At 47.0% G+C, this 20,102-nt stretch overlaps 3 protein-coding genes across 3 annotated transcripts; 2 read left to right on the top strand and 1 right to left on the bottom strand.

The window, feature by feature from the left end:
* The first annotated feature begins 335 nt into the window (after positions 1-335).
* On the top strand, positions 336-8,497 carry LOC119324220 (putative E3 ubiquitin-protein ligase SINA-like 6). The gene is made up of 3 exons (XM_037597987.1): positions 336-528; positions 1,693-2,005; positions 8,401-8,497. The coding sequence occupies exons 1-3, from the start codon at positions 451-453 to the stop codon at positions 8,490-8,492; spliced, it is 483 nt and encodes a 160-aa protein (XP_037453884.1). The 5' UTR covers positions 336-450; the 3' UTR covers positions 8,493-8,497.
* A 240-nt stretch (positions 8,498-8,737) lies between these two features.
* LOC119324221 (jacalin-related lectin 19-like) lies at positions 8,738-9,923 on the top strand. Its single transcript, XM_037597988.1, has 2 exons — positions 8,738-8,976; positions 9,079-9,923. Exons 1-2 carry the CDS (start codon positions 8,773-8,775, stop codon positions 9,313-9,315), a joined length of 441 nt encoding a protein of 146 aa, XP_037453885.1. The 5' UTR covers positions 8,738-8,772; the 3' UTR covers positions 9,316-9,923.
* A 4,310-nt stretch (positions 9,924-14,233) lies between these two features.
* On the bottom strand, positions 14,234-18,938 carry LOC119324219 (probable glucomannan 4-beta-mannosyltransferase 4). The gene is made up of 9 exons (XM_037597986.1): positions 18,495-18,938; positions 17,822-17,920; positions 16,740-16,992; positions 15,872-15,982; positions 15,613-15,749; positions 15,395-15,508; positions 15,124-15,323; positions 14,841-15,038; positions 14,234-14,719 (listed from the first exon to the last, which is right to left on the bottom strand). The coding sequence occupies exons 1-9, from the start codon at positions 18,804-18,806 to the stop codon at positions 14,557-14,559; spliced, it is 1,587 nt and encodes a 528-aa protein (XP_037453883.1). The 5' UTR covers positions 18,807-18,938; the 3' UTR covers positions 14,234-14,556.
* Positions 18,939-20,102: the final 1,164 nt, after the last annotated feature.

Raw genomic sequence — 20,102 nt, forward strand, 5'->3', positions numbered from 1 at the left:
CGGAAGGAGTACTACCTCCTTCCTGTTATATTGATTCCCGCTGTATTCTGTGTCAAATTTTGACCATAAATTTAACCAACAAATGTTCATGCATGTCACCACAAATTATACCATTGAGAGCATGTTTAAATACGAATCTAATGATATGATTTTTATTGATATGTATTAACATTTTATTAGTTAAATCTTTGATTAAAGTTTAGCACAAGTTACAAAGGAACTAATAAAACTACTAGTAGTCAAAGTCACTATGGGTAGTCTAGCCCTCTCCAACCTGTCCCATGCCTTCTCGTGATTAATCAAACACCTTTTGACCAGCGCCGCCTCGCCATCACTCCCCGCGACCAGTATGAATCAAAGCCAAGAGCCACTGACTGAGGCTGGAGCCAGTCCCCAGAGAAGCGAGGCGACGGGGGTGAGGAGACGCCGCCGCGGCAGCAGCAAGGGAAGATGAAGACTGCCACCGTCGACCTGGGGGCCCTGGGATGCACCCTATGCTCCAGCCCCCTCCGGCCTCCGGTCTTCCAGGTCGTCCCTTCACACCCTCTTCTTGCAAGATTCTCCCTTGCCCGAGCGAGCTACCATCAATCGATTGAACTACCTCGTTTGATCCGCCGTTGCGTAGTGTCGGGGTATCAATGCCATGCCCGGACGGTAAGGCTGTACAGGGTCTAGAGCGATTAGATGGACGGGGGAGTGTTTTTTGTTTTACTGTTATTAGGGTTTGCTCCGCCGCCGGCGGAATGCGGCGGAGGAGGACGCCGTCGCTGGGGGAGGCGAAGTGCGCCGGCCCGCGCCCTTGTCGATCTCCTTTTTTTCGGAAACGAACCATCATGGTTTGAGCTATTTGGCCAGACAGGAATCGCTAGCTGCACAGTAGTAGCACAAAGTTGCAAGTTGATAATACCAGATTTACTTGCAGTTTCTAAGTAGCAAGTTCAACATCATTATTTCACGGGAGCCACCCAAGCTCTTTGACCTGAGCAACTTATCCCAACCTGCCCAATGTATTTTGTTCTCCTAATCCTGCTATTCTTCGGCCTACACTAAAATCTGCAGGCCATGTATATAGTTCACTTGATCAGAAAAGGTCTTCTCAATTAGGAACAGGAGTTACAGACTTGCAGGTGTAATTTGGTATTTCTTGGCATTGTGTTGATTACTAGTTCCTCCGATTCAAAATAAGTGTCGCGGTTTTGAACTATGGTTAGTTCAACCTTAGTTCAAAACTACGGCACTTATTATGGATCGGAGGGAGTATTTCTTCTTCGATTATTGAGGAAAGCTTATATTTCCAGCTTTGCAGCCTCAAATATTTTTCCTTCCTAGCTTCAGATGAAGTATTCAAAAAGTTCTTTCACAACCTCCTCATGGCCCTATTCTGCATTGACTCTCTGCTTCATGGACGGTTTTTTTTTTCTTTATACTTTTCGCCGAGCAGTTTTGATATAAGCTCTTTGCACAGATCATTTGAAATGTCTTTCATCAAAATTATTTTCCCTAGCATGCATCGTATTTAAATACAGGTCTAGTTTAACATTTCTTGTCAAAGCATTCAGTGTGAATTTGCGACAATGTTTCCAAGTTGCCCCATGATTATAAGTTTCAGCTATTAAACTTTTACTTGTCAGCATTCAATTTTACAAATAATCAGGCTCATAAAGTATAGCACATTTTCTTTCTTATATACAGTGCGAAACTTCTGATATTCTTGAACCGCACCTTCTTTGTTCGACCTGCTATGTGGAGCTCCCGGAGAAGGACAAGTCCTGCTGCAAACGGTGCTTCGCAGTAGAGCGTATACTGCAGTCTGTCCAGGTCCTTTGCCCTTACGCGGAGTATGGCTGCACAGCCAAGATGCCCTACCATGAGACGGAGGAGCATGAGATGAAGTGCATGCACGTGCCATGCTTCACTGGATCAAACAAAGTGCAGCCCATGCCCCTGCACGATGGGTTACCATCGGATTCTTGCACGCTTGTTATCCAAAATGTATCTCGCGTCAGTATTGCTGAAATCTGAGATGGGCTCTAGGCCCATATTGCAATTTCTGAAAAATCTCTAAGGGCCCATGTGGGTTATATGGCACTAGGTGTGGTGGGAAGTTTAGTCCCACCCCGGAAGTGGAAGGAGAGTTGGAGTGGTTTATAAGGGTTTCTCTTCTACATGCTATTGGAGCTTGAGAAGAGAAGAGGCCCTCGCGCACTCCTCCTCCGCTCGCCGCGCCGCGGATTGCGGGATTGAGCCGAGCCGAGCTCGCCGGTCAGGAACAGAGAGTCTTTGACAGGTAGGGCCACGATCTGAGACGTCGGATCGTGGGCTACCGACTTGGACGTGGGTTCAGCCCACGTCTCTCCACGCGCGGCCGCACATATATATGTGGGGCGCTGCCAACCCTAGCCGCCGCGAAACAGAACGCATCTCCGCCTCCACGCCCACGTCGTTCCTCTGCTGCTGCTGCCGCCGGCGACTCCATCCCGTTCACTGCGTACACGGTTGACGGGAGAGCAGGTCTTCGAAACTCCGTCTCTCTGGTTCCTGTACGGGAAAGAGGCGAATAGGTTTTTGGGAAGCGACTACGCGACTGCTCGCCTCCGATCCACTACTTCCTCTACGCCCGCGCCGTCTCCGTCATCACCATGTCAAGCGACGCCGAACGTGCCGCCGCCGAGAAGACCGAGGCCGACAAGAAGGCCGTCGAGGACGCCGCTGCTGCCACCAAAGCCGCGGCCTCTGCATGGCCTACTGGAGGGTATAACTCGTTTATCCCGCTCCTGATTACTTTCATATTAGCAGTATGCGTAGTTTTGTCTACTGTTTGCTTAGCACGTGCATGTTTAGATCAAAGTCAGTACATCATCAACTTAGTCCATGCCATGCTAGTGATTTACTCGTGAATTAATTTAATCGAGAAATTGCCTATTTACTCAACAATCCAAAAACCTATTATGTGTAGGAATTTTTCGGCAAGTGGCTTTGCCGCTGCACTGAAACCGGATAAGTTTACCGGTACGCATTTTAAGCGTTGGCAGACAAAGACCACTTTATGGCTCACGGCTATGAACGTGTTCTGGGTCACCGGTGTGTCCACGGGAACGATTGCTCCTGAACAGGAGAAGGCGTTCAGGGAGGCAACCACTGTGTTTCTCGGAGCTGTTCTTACCGTGATCGGAGATAAACTGGTCGACGCATATTTACATGTGCATGTCGCCAAGGACTTGTGGGAGGCGCTCGAATCTAAGTTCGGGGCCGCCGATGCAGGGAGCGAGATGTATATTATAGAGCAGTTCCATGATTACAAGATGGTTGAGAACCGTCCTGTACTGGAGCAGGCTCATGAGATAATATGCATTGTTAAGGAGCTTGAGCTTCTGAAGTGCGAGTTACCGGGCAAGTTTGTCGCGGGCTGCATAATCGCTAAGCTCCCCAATTCCTGGAGGAACTTTGCCACCACTCTGAAACATCAGAGGCGTGAATTCTCTGTGGAGGATGTCATTGGCCATCTGAGTGTTGAGCAGAATTCGAGGGCAAAGGACTCGCACGGAAAAGGGGTCGAAGGGACTTCTGTCGCCAACATGGTGAACCAGAGGAACTTCAACTCCCACAAGTTCAAGGGAAAGAACGGTGTCCAACAGAATACCGACTTCAAGAAGAAGGGTAAGAAGACCTTCAAGAAGAACAAGAAGGATGAGGGCTGCTTTACTTGTGGTTCGACTGAACATTGGGCCAACAAGTGCCCAAACAAGTTTAAGAAGTCAGCACAGGACTCCAAGTCTGTCAACATGATTGTGGGCAACAATGAGAATGGTGCATCTGGGTACGGTAATTTATTTACTGTTTTTCAGTATTTCAGCCTACCGATTGGTGGGTGGATACAGGTGCAGGTGTTCATGTGTGTGCTGACATTTCATTGTTCTCTTCTTACCAGATCACAGGCCACGGGTCCGTATTGATGGGGAATGGCGCGAGTGCTTCTGTTCATGGTGTTGGCATGGTCGATCTGAAGTTTACTTCGGGAAGGATCGTGCAGCTGAAGAACGTGCAGCATGTCCCCGCCATCAAGAAGAACCTCGTTAGTGGCTCCCTTCTATGTAGAGAAGGGTTTAAGTTGGTATTCGAGTCTAATAAATTAGTTGTTACTAAGTATGGACTATTTGTTTGAAAAGGTTATGAGAGCGGAGGGATGTTCCGCCTTTCCCTCGCAGATTTCTGTAATAAAGTCGTGAACCATATTCATTCGAGTATTAATGAATCTGAGGTTTGGCATTCACGTCTTTGTCATATAAGTTTCGGTGTTATGACGCGGCTAGCTAAGTTGGATTTAATCCCGAGTTTCACTTTAGCCAAAGGTTCTAAGTGCCTGTCATGTGTGCAAGCTAAGCAACCTCGCCAGCCTCACAAGGCTGCGGAGGAGAGACACTTGGCACCATTAGAACTCATACATTCTGATCTTTGTGAGATGAACGGTGTATTGACTAAAGGTGGAAAGAAATACTTCATGACATTGATAGATGATTCCACTAGATATTGCTATGTGTATCTGTTAAATACTAAAGATGAGGCTCTACACTACTTTAAAATCTATAAGGCAGAAGTTGAGAATCAACTTGAAAAGAAAATTAAACAATTCCGTTTAGATCGTGGTGGAGAGTACTTCTCGAGTGAGTTTGATTCTTTCTGTGCGGAACACGACATTATTCATGAGAGGACGCCTCCCTATTCACCCCAGTCAAACGGGGTTGCCGAGCGGAAAAACCGTACTCTAACTGATCTGGTTAACGCCATGTTAGATACGTCGGGTTTATCCAAGGCATGGCGGGGGGAGGCTATATTGACGGCATGTCATGTCCTGAATAAAGTTCCGATGAAGGATAATGAGATCACTCCATATGAGAGATGGGCAAAGAGAAGGACAACACTCTCGTACTTGCATACTTGGGGCTGTTTGGCGAAAGTCAACGTGCCGATCCCCAAAAAGCGTAAGCTTGGACCCAAGACTGTGGACTGCATTAATTTGGGCTACGCTAAGAACATCGTTGGCTATAGATTTCTAGTAGTGAAATCTAAGTTACCTGACCAGAAGGTCGGTACAATCATAGAGTCTAAGGATGCTACATTCTTTGAGGATATTTTTCCTATGAGAGATATGCAAAGCACTTCTAGACAGGAATCTGAGGAGACTCCTGAGCCTGCCATTCCTATGGAATATTATGAACGAACACATGATAAAAATCCTGAGGAGGATGACGAGGAAACCCTTGGTACGGGCAAGAGACAAAGGACTGCAAAGACCTTTGGTGGTGATTTCTTCGTGTACCTCGTGGATGATACTCCCACTTCTATTTCAGAAGCGTATGCCTCTCCAGAAGCTGACTACTGGAAAGATGCGGTCCGTAGCGAGATGGATTCCATCATGGCTAACGGGACATGGGAGATCACTGAGCGTCCCTATGGTTGCAAACCATTGGGATGTAAGTGGGTGTTCAAGAAAAAGCGTAGGCCTGATGGTACGATTGAAAAGTACAAGGCTAGGCTTGTGGCCAAGGGCTATGACCAGAAAGAAGAGGAAGATTTCTTCGACACTTATTCACTTGTGGCTAGACTGACCACCATTCGAGTATTACTCTCGTTGACGGCCTCACATGGTCTTCTTGTCCATCAAATGGATGTTAAGACGGCTTTTCTGGATGGAGAGCTAAATGAGGAAATCTACATGCAACAACCAGATGGCTTTGTGATAGATGGTCAGGAAAGAAAGGTGTGTAGGTTGCTGAAATCTTTATATGGCCTGAAGCAAGCACCTTGGCAATGGCATGATAAGTTTAATACAACTCTGACATCTGTTGGCTTTGTTGTTAATGAAGCTGACAAATGTGTATACTATCGGCATGGTGGGGGCGAAGGAGTTATACTGTGCTTGTATGTTGATGACATACTGATATTCGGAACCAACCTCAAAGTCATTGAGGAGGTTAAGTCGTTTATGTCTCAGAATTTTGAGATGAAGGATCTTGGTGTGGCTGATGTTATCTTGAACATCAAGCTACTGAGAGATAATGAGGGTGGGATCACACTTCTGCAATCCCATTATGTTGAGAAGGTGTTGAGTCGTTTTGGATATTCGGACTGCACACCATCTCAAACACCATATGATCCTAGCGTGTTGATTTGAAAGTCCAAAGGCATGGCTAAAGATCAATTGAGATATTCTCAAATCATTGGTTCACTTATGTACCTAGCGAGCGCAACGAGGCCTGATATCGCGTTTGCTGTGAGCAAACTGAGCCGGTTTGTTTCCAAACCGGGCGATGTACATTAGCATGCTGTTGAAAGAGTTATGCGCTATCTGAAAGGTATTATGAATTATGGACTTCACTATACCGGAGACCCGTCGGTACTTGAAGGGTATAGTGATGCGAATTGGATCTCTGATGCTGATGAGATGAAGGCCACAACTGGGTATATGTTTACTCTTGGAGGTGGCGCTGTTTCCTGGAAGTCTTGCAAGCAAACGATCTTAACGAGATCGACAATGGAAGCAGAATTAACAACATTAGACACTTCTGGTGTTGAAGCAGGATGGCTTCGAGATCTTTTGATGGACTTGCCATTGGTTGATAAACCGGTTCCGGCTATCCTTATGAACTGTGATAATCAGACTGTCATCACCAAGGTGAAGAGTTCAAAGGACAACATGAAGTCCAACAAACACATAAGAATGAGATTAAAGGCTGTCAGAAAATTAAGAAACTCCGGAGTGATAGCGTTGGACTATGTCCATACGGCTAAGAATCTGGCAGATCCCTTTACGAAAGGGCTATCACGTGTAGTGATAGATAATGCATCGAGGAAGATGGGTATGAGACCCACATGAGTTACCATGGTGGTAACCCAACCTATGTGATCGGAGATCCCGTGAAGTAGGACCTGGGAAAACAAGCCAGTGGTGAACTGAGGAGAGTAACTTTACTAACCCACTCCGTTGGAGATGCAATACTCTCGGAAACTGTATGGAAGGATGACTACTGTCTTAATGTGTTCCAAGGCTTATATGTATAAGCAAGATGCTATCCTACAGAGCGATCTTTGGAGGAACACACCTATGTGAGCCCGACTGCTAGTCACAGTCTATGAGATTGGGGTGATCTCTAGTAAACTCATGAATAGGCCAGGAGTGTGACTTATATGCTCCACCCGAGGGGTCAGCCTTCGGCAGCCCAGTACTAGTAAGACATGTGGTGAAACTTCTTTACGCCAAACTGACAATTCAAGGCATAGTCCATTGTTCAGTTGTGAAGAAATGTAGCCACTTGCTCTAGGTGAAGCTCAACCTTAACAGGTCTTCACTGAAACACTAGTATATCAAAACAGTATTTGGAACAGAGGACACAATGGGCCCTCGAGATCTGGTGGGGGATTGCTGAAATCTGAGATGGGCTCTAGGCCCATATTGCAATTTCTGAAAAATCTCTAAGGGCCCATGTGGGTTATATGGCACTAGGTGTGGTGGGAAGTTTAGTCCCACCCCGGAAGTGGAAGGAGAGTTGAAGTGGTTTATAAGGGTTTCTCTTCTACATGCTATTGGAGCTTGAGAAGAGAAGAGGCCCTCGCGCACTCCTCCTCCTCCGCTCGCCACGCCACGCCTCGCCTCGTCACGACGCGTCGCGGGTTGCGGGATTGAGCCGAGCCGAGCTCACTCCTATGCGCTTCTTTTTGCCGGTCAGGAACGGAGAGTCTTTGACAGGTAGGGCCACGATCTGAGACGTCGGATCGTGGGCTACCGACTTGGACGTGGGTTCAGCCCACGTCTCTCCACGCGCGGCCGCACATATATATGTGGGGCGCTGCCAACCCTAGCCGCCGCGAAACAGAACGCATCTTCGCCTCCACGCCCACGTCGTTCCTCTGCTGCTGCTGCCGCCGGCGACTCCATCCCGTTCACCGCGTACACGGTTGACGGGAGAGCGGGTCTCCGAAACTCCGTCTCTCTGGTTCCTGTACGGGAGAGAGGCGAATAGGTTTTTGGGAAGCGACTACGCGACTGCTCACCTCCGATCCACTACTTCCTCTACGCCCGCGCCGTCTCCGTCATCACCATGTCAAGCGACGCCGAACGTGCCGCCGCCGAGAAGACCGAGGCCGACAAGAAGGCCGCCGAGGACGCCGCTGCTGCCACCAAAGCCGCGGCCTCTGCATGGCCTATTGGAGGGTATAACTCGTTTATCCCGCTCCTGATTACTTTCATATTAGCAGTACTAGCAGTATGCGTAGTTTTGTCTACTGTTTGCTTAGCACATGCATGTTTAGATCAAAGTCAGTACATCATCAACTTAGTCCATGCCATGCTAGTGATTTACTCGTGGATTAATTTAATCGAGAAATTGCCTATTTACTCAACAAATATCAACATCAACAATCGTGAGTGCAAGAAGAAGATGCATGATAAGAGGAGTTCAAATTGTGATAATCAGTGCTCAGCGGTAATTGTGTAACCAGTGTAGAAAAATTATGATACTACCTCCGTCTCGGTGAATAAGTCATTCGCGTAGTTCTAGGTTGACGATTTAACTACCTAAATATGTATTATATGTGACAAAAAATATATATTTAGAAACTACATCTTTGTAGAAATCTAGTGATGTACTTTTCATAACATATAACACATATTTAATTGCTCAAATTGATAACCTAGAACTACGCGAATGACTTATTCACCTAGACGGAGGTAGTAGCTTCAATCTGGCTAGGCACCTCCTGACGCTTGTTTCTCAAATGCATGGGTCGGTTGTGAAAATGGGTCCTTGCGGCGGTGGTGGCGGCAAACCATGGAAGATGGACATGCGTGGTGTCAACCGTATCATTAAGGTGATTGTTCGCCACGGCGCCGCGGTCGACTCCATGTCGGTGTTGTATGAGCGGGGTGGCCAGAAGGAGAAGACCAAGCTGTGGGGAGGATCTGGGGGCAAGCGCTCGGAGGTACAAGTTACGCTTACAACAACCATCATATTTCTCCATGCGGATGGGGGTCACTTTGTGAATGACTTGATAATGACAAATAAATTATTTTGGCATGTATAGATCTGTTTGGAGCCAGACGAGCACTTGACAAACATCAGAGGCCACTACGGCTTCTTTAACGGCTGGTTCGTGATCAGGTCGCTCACTTTTGTGAGCAACCGCCGCACTTTTGGGCCGTACGGGGAGGAGACAGGCACGGCATTCAAGCTCCCAGGAGCCGGCGGCAAAATCCTTGGCTTCCACGGGCGTTCGGAAGGCCTCCTCGACGCTCTTGGCACATATGTCAACATGGGCTAGGTATGGACATCTCCTGTCACGACTGGGAAGGGGATATTTGAGGACTCGGGATGCTATGTAATGCTTAATCTAGGTAGGTGCTTACTCTGAACTCTGTTATGTGATGCATTTCTTTTGCTTCTGCTCTATCGCATTCGCATGTTGGTTGATGAAGGAACATCCCGTAGAGTGAATACTAAACATAAACTAGATGCTTGAAACCTGGTGCTCGTTTCCTAGTTTGAACGAGTGGATGTAGTGACTGTGTGTTTGCTACTGTTAAAGCATGAATCTGGAACATTCTGGTTCGTGCTGAATTGCTGATGTTCTAAACTAGTAGGGGTTCCGGCTGATGTAAGATGTAACATGCATTTTTCAGAAACGGCAGGCCTGATGTAGCAGAAGAACATACCACATCCGCAGGTTCTTATCGCAACATGTAAGATGTAAGATGTAACTTGCATGGCAGATCTTATGGCAACATGCCAGGTTCAGAGTGTATAACCGGTGTTTGATCTAAAAGTACGCTTTTGTTGAGCGTCACAACAGCTTCACCTCATTGTCCTTGAACAAGTAACGTTTACACTTGTGCTTGATCATCTCGAGGCTTCCTCGGCCGACATCCTTGACAACTTCCACACCGGCGAGCAACGCAATGCTCTCAAATCTCAAGTTCATCCGCTTAATTCTTCTGAAGAGCCTCGCGACACAGAACTTGCCAGAGCCCAGCGGCGAGATGTGCTCCCCCGTAGGGATCCATGCCTCTGGAGGAGGCAGATCTTCTATCTTCTTCCCACACGTGCACCAGGGCTGGCGCCGCCGTCGTCGTCAGCGTCATGTCCGCTGCGCAGAGCTGCCCGTCGCCGGCCGAGAAGCCAAACCAGAGGCCGTGCTCTGGGGCGTACACCGCACGGTCTTTGAACGGCAGTGCTCACTCGCCTGCCTTCCTCCATGCGCCGTTCTTTACGTCGAACGAGTACGTGCCGGCGCCCATGATGGACATCCAGATCTGCGAGTCGCCAACCACCGCGTAGGCGCTAACCGCATAGGGGCGCCGGTGGGGCACAGGCGGGTCGTTGGGATCAAGGGGCGGCGGTTGGAGACAACTCCGGTACCAGTACCCCAGAGGTGGTCGTCCGTAGCTGAAAACCTTGAAGTAGTATACCTTGGACCGCAGGTCCATGACGTAAAGAGTGTCGCCAACAGTGATGGACATGGAGGTGCGCCTGGGGGCTATCATCTGGTTCATGTTGCGGACGTCGCACGAGGCGCCGTCGTAGATGAGGGTGTGGGCCGTGTGCTCCATGGTGATGATGTCGTTGTTGAGGGCCATGAAATCCATGAACCCGTATCCTTGCCATGGGCACGACCAGTCGAAGGATATGGCGGCGGGAGGAAGCCGAGCCGTGGCCGGAGCTGGATTTGCTGGTTTTGGTAATCCGGTAGGGTAGAATAAGCCTGAGGGATCGATGCGGTGCAGGTCGAAGGGCGGGCGGCGGCCGCCGGACTTGGTGACCAGCAGATTCACAACACGGGGAAGCATGGTCGTTCCTCTCATTCTGATGAGATTGGATGACAAGTCACGTTGTTCCATTAGAAATAGAGAGGCGGCGCAAGACATGGCATCGATTATGCACGTACCCTAACAACCCCCGTTGTTCCGCCTCGGCAACGTTATCTCTGACAACATTTGTGGATGGGCTCGAGCCAAATACTAAGATAGGTGTCAAGTATACCAGTATCACAGTTTTTGAGCCAACAAATGATTCTAAATTTTCCAATCACGATCAAACTACTCCCTCCGTTTCAAAATAAATGTCTCAACTTTTCATATTAACTGATGAAAAGAAAGAGGGAAGTTACAGAAATAAGTCAGTTACATCCTTTTCTTACTCTTAACTAATGGGAGTGTAGATATTTAGCTTGAACCCTCATCAAAATTATAGTTTTTCTGTCTAAAAAATGTAGCTGGATCCCTTGACTTAAAAAAAACAAGACAATCCAGGACTAGCCCTTGGAGGTATTTTTTTATAGAAGAAACTCTAAGCACGACTGGTCACTCCGTGACTCGAACCCAGGTGAGCTAGATAGCTCCATGCTATCCTAGCCAACGGGGTGACACCCTGTTCTCAAAAAATCCCTCTCTTTGAAGTTTAGGCTTTTCTGTGAGACCGGATGAAACCTCTCGGTGGGACCGGGCTTAGCTGGAATAGGATGTGCACGGTGGTACAACTGGCAAAGGCGGAACTGAGAAGGCCGGCGATCAGCAATGTTGGAACAGGTGACCCCAGATGCTTCGACCGCGAGCCGACAAATTCTACAACACGCAACAAATGATGCTACGATTGGAGATGGAAAATGCTTCTACCGTTTCATGGCGTTGCAAGCCAACAATGATGAATCGGAGGGGGCGACGATGGCGATTTTCCGACCAACCACGTCGTATGTTGGGATTGCGATGTGGCAATGCTAGCAACAAGGACGGACGGGGGAGGATGTTGCGACAATGATGTTGTGTTGAGGGTGACATCGATGCGCACGGAGGGTGTTACGGCCTTGCGAGAGACGCGGGAGGCTGGTGGTTGCGGCTGATGTTCTACCTTTGTCCTTCTAGGGCGTCAAGCAAGCAAGCAGGGGGGGTGACTGGTACGGGAAAGGACCCAAGGATGAAGCCTAGCCATCTAGAGGATGGCAATTCCTTAAGGGTAACATGTTCAAGCTAGGCTCGATCAAATTCTTTGGTTATGCTCAATCATTTTGTTCTCCGGATCAGGTGATTTTCCCCCACTTAGGATTGAATCATAATCAGTGAGAGGGATCCCCACTGCTTACACTTGGCAAATTTCTCTCAAGCAACCACCCTCTATCTAAGGGGTAGGGGTCTATTTATAGTTGGGGCCCATGGTTGGCACTGGTATGACCATTGGAGGCTGGGGGAGACATGCCCACCAATGTGTTGTTGCTAGTTGTCAGAACAATCATAATTCAAACTCTCAAATTCCTAGGGTTCCGAAGAACCTAGGACAACCTTACAACAGGTTCCCTAACTCCTCACTGAGGAATATAACTCTCAAGTGTTCCAAAGAATCACCCTCGATACAAAGAGCTAGAAGGCTCACTTGGAAGAAGATTTCCAAGTCTTAACTCACAAGTGTATATAGGTTTGATTGAGCACACACACGAAGAATTCAATCTTGCTTCACTTAGACCCCCTTAATATTCCCTTCGACTCAAATGAAGAATAAAAGAAACTAACAAAGAAACACTATTATTCATGCTTCAATCCTCCATATGGCATTCCGAAGACTTCAATGTTCTTACAACACTTTTAGGGGTCATAACCCACTGGTTAAACCAAATCATCAGGGACTTTCACCTGTGTATACTCACAAAAATATTAGTCCCTTGATCATTATTTCATTAATCATCCAAAACCCACACATGTGACAATAGATGCACTTACACACTAGTCCCTTGACAATTATTTCATTAATCATCCAAAACCCACACATGTGAAAATAGATGCACTTACACACTTGTCCCTTGACCATTATTTCATTAATCATCCAAAACCCACACATGTGACAATAGATGCACTTACACACTAGTCCCTTGACAATTATTTCATTAATCATCCAAAACCCACACATGTGACAATAGATGCACTTACACACTAGTCCCTTGACCATTATTTCATTAATCATCCAAAACCCACACATGTGACAATAGATGCACTTACATATCCCCCCTCCCCCAGGCTTTGCAAACATAAAACATCCTCGTTGTGGAAGATTGCAACTGGCCGATCTACAGGGACGTGCCGGAGTGTGCGGACTAACTCTCTTCCGATGCCCCTTTATCGTGCTCTTCTGGGACGTGTTGGGCCTCACTCGGGACATCGTGGACGCGACTTCATCCCCACGTGAGCTGGTTGTCAATGAAATCGCCCCGCGGTGCACAACCCCGGCGTTCTTGCTGTTATGCTACTAGTGGTTGTGGAAGTACCGAAATGGAGCCGCCTTCAACAGGGACACCTCCCTCACTCTAGGGCATTGATGTTGTGATGATGTTGTCCTTTGGCGCAACGCCTATCGATCGATCACAGGGGTGACGTCGACTGCTGGCTCTCCTGCCTGGCCACGAATAGCTAGTGCGTCGGTCTATCCCTGCCCCCAGTGAAAATTCAAAACAAAAAGGTTGAACCAAATCTGCATGCTTCAATTCGTCGTAGCTTTGGCGCTTTCAGTTGCTGTTGTTGAGGATTTTTGTTGAAATACCAAAAGGTTGAGGATGTTAAATTCCAGAAACTGAAAAAAAAAGTGCATTGTAAAAGGTCAGGCATTAGCTGGGATCTATATTACTAAAATAATAACAATGTCTGGCTCTTCATAGCTTATTGTATTATATTACTTGATGTGTTCCTTGCAGGTTATCGTGATTCTCTTTTTGTGGAATATGCCTTTGGAATGCCTTGATTGGTCAGAGGTGCTGGCTGGCAGAATATGCTTTTGGAATGCCTGGATTTGTCAGCGATGCTTGCTGGATGTTACTAGCTGGTTCATTTTATCATTGCCAGTGATGTATTTAGGCTTATTAACACGCAAATGTACACTATTTATTGGAGGTAGTTAGCTTGTGTATCCTCTAAACTTTAGTATTATGTGTATGCGTAAAGTAGTGTATATAGCCTGTATTATGAACCGCATCATATCTCACTCAAAAAATATATAACCTAGCTGTTTCAGGAATTCGATATTTGTACCATCACTATTTGATAAATGAAACAAAAAAGAACGCCACGGGTGTGCGCCAGGGGGCGCGACTCCTCTCTAGCTGGGTAGCAATGGTTCAAATAGCTCACTGCTCTGCCTTGATGGGCACGAGACAGCAAATAAGAGAAGGAGAGCAAATAAAATGATTGCTGCTCTACCTCGGTACAAAAAGATAATGTATCATGTATGTATTTCATTGCCTTCCATGGTGTGATTACAGTCTCAATAACTTGGGATCTACACAAGATAATCATAAAGAAAGAAAAATCTGTAAAGCAGTTAGAAGAATACAACCTGGCCATCCATCATTGTACAACTAGGATTCTACGAACCCTCAAATCCATTACTCATCTACCATTCTGTATGAACTAAAACCTATACAACCTGTATGGTGTCCCATTTCATATAGATTGCCCTTGTCAGATTAAATCGAGCTTGATTGCAGTCCTAGGAACAAACAAACTCTGAACTGTAAAATGGTAACAAATTTCTAGGAACACGGGGTTTTCGTGCCGACAAAACCGAACCCTAATACAATGAATGCTAAGGCCTGGAGGTAGATGTACATGAAGTATGTCTGGCTTCCAAGCACGTAGTCATACGAGGCGCATATCAAGAGGTAGAGCGCGAGCAAGAGCTCAGGGATGTAAATCCTGCAAAGGCGAATGTTGGAGTTTGAAGCACATTCTTCAACATTTGTTTGGTTCTTGCACAGTTTGACGTAATTGTTGGAGTACAAACTTTAACTGTTACACTACAGGTTTGTTCACGTACCTCTCGACACATTCAGTGGGCTTCAGTGGTTCAAGGAGTGGGACATCAAAATCGTCCTTCACCAGATCTCCTACCTTCTCAGTAACTACCCAATCATTCACGTGCGCAGTCTCGAGTAAACCGGTCAGAGCTGCACGCATACGGTGCATGGACATCACATTTTCAAACAGAATCCAGAATGGCATCAGATGGAGAGACCTGGCGTACCAGATAAGATCATATAAAGATGTCAACATTAACAACCACATGAAGCTGTACTCTGGACAAAACGACTAATGCATACCCAGGATTTCTAATGGCATTCATGATGGTAATGGCAGTAGGAATGTAGACCAACCCCCACACAGGAATATGGACTTCAGGAACCATGGCAGATAATGGAATGACAACGCAGTAGAACAAGAATGTGAGGATGGGAGCAATGACCCTCCGTACAAACAAAAAGCTGTATAAAAGGTGCCATTTCTTCCATATTGATACACCCTGCATAATGAGATGACAGACATTACATGATATTCATATTGTCTTTTGCGGTGAGGTTCAAGAAGGCACACCTTGTTTGTCACAATTTCCCATCCCATTTTTCTGAAGAGATTGGCAGCACCACAAGTCCACCTATGCTGTTGATGACGGTAGGCCTTGAAGGTACTTGGGAGTTCGCTCTTGACCTGTGTAAGTTTTGTACTTGTTATGATGCAGGGCACAATATAATACAGTATAGCGCATGCTCAATGAGAAACAACTATTTGGAATTGCAGACTGCAAAACATACCCTTATATCACCTACATACAAGAATTCCCATTCCTTGAGACACGCCCGTACAGCCAGGTCCATGTCCTCCACAGTGGTCCGATCTTTCCATCCTCCCGACTCATTAATAGCAGATACACGCCACACACCAGCTGTACCTGTTGACAAAAAAGAATTGCTATTAATCACAATATCTAAATTCAAATGAACCATTTCAAGGAACTTACAGTGTCAGGCTTCATTGGAACCTCAAATAAATGGCTATAAGATTGGCTCTTACCATTGAAACCAAAGAAAGCATGCATAAATGAGCCTGATTCCTGCTCGACTTTGAAATGATAGTCCAGGGACATCTTTTGTATCCTTGTCATCAGGCAAGCATCATAGTTCACTGCAAAATCGTCCGGGCAAAGGCCAGGTCAGGAACATCCTGTAATCAGAATAAACAGAAATCCTCACTTCAAGTTATCAATATTATCACTTTCATATAAAAGGAGAAGAACTTGCATCAGAACTTCAAATCTTTAATGATAATCTGAAGGAAAAAAGTTATTGAAGAGGCTAAACTGAAGTTTGGGTGAAACTTGTTAGCCATCTTTTCATGTTAAAAAGTTTCACAGCCTTTTGTTGCTGCAATCACCAATACCATTGAGGCCTTGAGGGCCAACAGAATCATAAGGGACAAAATTAAGTGCCTCAGAATTTAGTTGTGCCCAAAATTATGTCAGTGCTGACTACTATTATGGAGTAGAAAGACTGATATTTCTGTCATAGGATACGACAAATAGAAATATCAAAATATTTACCCAAAACAGTTTTCATTTTTAACCAGTATCACTTCAAGTCATGAAGATATTGTTCCGACTTAGAGCACGACTACCTACATCGGTAAGCACGAGAGCTTTGAGGTGAAATTTCAGCTTCAAACATCCCAATAACAAGAATCTCACATTTTATCGAGGCAGGACCAGCATTTGTGCAGACTCAATTACTTTATGAGTAAACACTCCTGATCTTAAATAGTAAATACTTCTTGAAGCAGAGAAAATATCATGCAAATCCATCTCTATGTACTTGACTCCAGAACATGCACAATCTGATAGTCTTAACTATGTGCATATACTAAAAAGTATTATGGTTATGCTCACCAAACTTCCAGCGTGTTTGCACAAGTGCAATCTTCGGGTTATGCACAAGAAATGGTATAGTTTTTAGAAGGAAGTCAGATTCAGGTTGGAAATCTGCATCGAAGATAGCAACGAATTCACACTGTTGCGCATATACATGTTCCATGCCTTTCTTCAAAGCTCCAGCTTTGTATCCCTTCCTGTTATTTCTAACTTCATACTTTATGTCAATTTTCTTGCTGGCCCACTCCTGGCATTCAAGCTCCACTAGTTCCTGCACTTTCGAAAAAATGATTAAACCCATACAGTGGCACAATAATCTGAATACAGGTAGGAGTATTAAACAGACTATTTTTCACTTCGTATATTCATATACATTCTTAGCATGTGGGATTCAAGCTGTCCTCACACCTATTATTGCCTTCCAAGATAAATAGAGCAACCTTGAGTACTTCATAAACATTTAATCAGATTGTGTCTCATGCATTAAGCCATAGTCAACAGCAAATTCAAGCAATCAAATGATTCTATCCATGTGACTGAATAGAAAATAATCGAGAAGAAAGTAAGTTAGTACAAGATCATAAAATAAGTCATAAAGACTTCAACAAGAGTGGTTTATAACTAGTACGTATGTCAGGAGTTCAACTAGACGAGGCATAGTGAGAGGGTACTGTCTCCATGGGGCCAAAATCCAGTTAATAGCACTCCCTCCGATCCGAATTAATTGACGCAGCCTCTATTGTATCGGAGGGAGTAATACTTTACCCATGCTTAGATTAATATGCAAGTTTGACCATTTCACAGAATTACGATGTTGAACGTACATGGTATAACCGTTGAATGTAAAGCATCCTTCTGTACTTTCATGTTTCTGACACCGTTGTCTCTACATCTGAAGGGTGCTGGAAGTAGGTGTAAAACTGCACATACACACTTTCATATGTTGATGCAGATATACTAATTGTTTATTTGGGACAAGCATTCTGGTGCATGAATAATTTCACATGAGCATCACAGCAACACCCTTTGATCCAAAACTTAATAAACAAACATTTATTTTCATTCAATCAAGAAACCTTGTCACTGCAATCTAGGCTTACTTTAATAATGGGATCAGTTGAATCATCCAAGACTTGGATTATAATACGGTCCGGCGGCCATGTGAGAGCACAAACAGCTCCAATGGACAGCTTATACACCTGCAAAAGGCATAAAATAAGAATAAGCAACAATCCTTTGTGTCAAATACTATGAATCAGCAAGACACGTAAGAACAGCGTTCAGAGGTTCAGCCACATTTCAGACTTAGCAGAAAACTATTGCGAGGCAAAACCTGGCACTGCTAGTCAGCTGCCGAGAGATGTAAACAAAACGCTAAACCTATACTGGCAACTGTTTCCCTATGACAACACAAACAAGAATGTCACCTGATGGTTTAATAGTTATTGCATAGAACAGTTTTACTGTACTTGACACCATGAAGGCAATGCAGAGACGCATTTATCCAAACCCCGCCCCAATTCCTCAGTTAGTCCTGAGCGTGATACTACTAGTTTTTTCGTAGGCTAGCAGTTTATCGACAATGTCAACACCCTAAGCTACATTTCGCAAAAGGAAAGTTTCGTAAGTACGGCGCTGCAGGTACATTTCAACTTTGAATCGGACTGGGGCGCGCACAAAAGGCCAAAAGCAGCGCGAACAGCACGAGGCATTTCAGCTTTCAAGCGGCAGCAGCCAAGCACCCCGTGACGAAAATCTGGGAGGACGCCTCACCTCCTTCTCGTTGTACATGGGGATCTGCACGAGCACCATGGGGAACTCGCGGCGGCCCGGCGGGTCCTCCGCGTCGGCCTCGGCCCCCGGCAGGGCCCCGGGCATGGGCTCCCATTTGAACCGCCGCTGGGGCCGCAGCCGCAGCAGGCGGACGGCGACGAGGCTGACGAGGCTCATGCAGGCGGCCTCCAGGAGGAGCATGGCCGACATGGCGAGGCACGCCCAGACCGCGGCCGTCAGCGCCGGGGCGACCGCGCGCGCCCGCACGGCCTCCCACGCCGCCGCGGCCGCGTCGGCGCCGAGCGGCGCCATGGGAGCGAGCGGATCCGAGAGGAGAGGGCGTGGCGCGGCTTTGCTTGCTTGGAGTGGAAGGGAAGGAATCGAAGCGAGGGGAGGGAGGGAGGGAAGGGAAATGGGGGGGCGTGGGCGCGAGGTGGCTCACGAATCTGGTTGGTGGTGCGAAGCGACCAAAGCCGGCCAGCGCGAGGGGAAAGAGGAGGCTGCATTTTTGGATGTGGATCTTTTCGCTTTCGGTACCTGACGTTATGCGATATACTACACATCGGACACATCTGCTAGTAGTAGTGAGCTTTAACCGTTTCCCCGACTCGAATCAAGCCTTTCGATCGATTCAATCATCACACTCGGGCTCCACAAGAAGGAAGATCCTGATTCGGAGCAGTGAAATATCTCTTGAAAACATCTTTTCTTCGCGGTATCAATCTCTACTAGAAGAAATGCTTCAAAGACTTCGATAAAAAAACTGCAATTAGACTAGAGTAACAATGTTGTCAGTCTTTCACCCGCAAAATACAATCTTCTCATGTGAGTATCCATCTCTCGATCGATCTCTGAGGCGATCACATGGCGAAAGCCCCGCCGCCACCGCCGCCGGCCGTGTGTGGCATGTCCTCCGCTTCCGTTTCCATGCGGGCAGTCGGAACCACAGCGGCCTCGTCCGTCAATCGATCGTCCGGGTCAGACGGGCCCTGCGATCCTGCCGTCTTTGAACGGGACTCTCGGTGTCCTAGGCATCTACGCAAGGAGTATCCTACGTCCGCTCACAAACACCCATCTAGGGTTTTGACGAAGCAGCCAAGGGCACAACGCAAACCACCAGAGTATAACCATGCGGCTGTCTCGGACCTGCCGCCTGCTGGCATGTCGGCAGCCTCGCAAAGCTCGGGCAAGATTCCGGTGGTAACCAAGGAGAACCCGGAGGCTGGTGGGGGCACATATGGGGCTCCCTCCGTGGATGCTGCTCGCCCGAAGCCTCCTTCCGGGGGATCCGAGGCTGCTACACGACTCAACCCGAGGCTAATGACGCCGGCGATCTGGGACCAGTTCAAGATGACAGGGACGGCGGGCACGATGGACTCGGTGCTGGCGGGCCGTGGGCACGACGGCTAGGACAGAGACGGATCAAAGGAGCTTGGTGCTATTTCAGGCACACTAAAGAAGCACGAGACCGGTGAGATGTTGGAGGGGCAGCAGTCTCACGCGCATGGAGGGACTTGAGATCATGACCTGCAGGAGGTGATGACCAAAAAGGAGGCAGTCGGCCCAGGGGCCGCCGACGAACTGACGGGGCCAGCGGAGCCCCGTCAG

The sequence above is a fragment of the Triticum dicoccoides genome, chromosome 6B (genome assembly GCF_002162155.2).
Source record: "Triticum dicoccoides isolate Atlit2015 ecotype Zavitan chromosome 6B, WEW_v2.0, whole genome shotgun sequence".
NCBI lineage: Eukaryota > Viridiplantae > Streptophyta > Magnoliopsida > Poales > Poaceae > Triticum > Triticum dicoccoides.

What these genes read in the sequence shown, in the direction of transcription:
- LOC119324221 (XM_037597988.1), top strand. Translation starts at nt 8,773, where the DNA reads ATGCATGGGTCGGTTGTGAAAATGGGTCCTTGCGGCGGTGGTGGCGGC. An exon ending in CTGGGGGCAAGCGCTCGGAG is followed by an intron (nt 8,977 to 9,078) that starts GTACAAGTTACG and finishes TGGCATGTATAG; the next exon opens with ATCTGTTTGGAGCCAGACGA.
- LOC119324220 (XM_037597987.1), top strand. Translation starts at nt 451, where the DNA reads ATGAAGACTGCCACCGTCGACCTGGGGGCCCTGGGATGCACCCTATGC. An exon ending in TCCGGCCTCCGGTCTTCCAG is followed by an intron (nt 529 to 1,692) that starts GTCGTCCCTTCA and finishes TCTTATATACAG; the next exon opens with TGCGAAACTTCTGATATTCT. An exon ending in CCAAAATGTATCTCGCGTCA is followed by an intron (nt 2,006 to 8,400) that starts GTATTGCTGAAA and finishes TTTACTCAACAA; the next exon opens with ATATCAACATCAACAATCGT.
- LOC119324219 (XM_037597986.1), bottom strand. Translation starts at nt 18,806, where the DNA reads ATGGCGCCGCTCGGCGCCGACGCGGCCGCGGCGGCGTGGGAGGCCGTG. An exon ending in CCATGTACAACGAGAAGGAG is followed by an intron (nt 17,921 to 18,494) that starts GTGAGGCGTCCT and finishes TGCCTTTTGCAG; the next exon opens with GTGTATAAGCTGTCCATTGG. An exon ending in AATGCCATTAGAAATCCTGG is followed by an intron (nt 15,039 to 15,123) that starts GTATGCATTAGT and finishes CTGGTACGCCAG; the next exon opens with GTCTCTCCATCTGATGCCAT.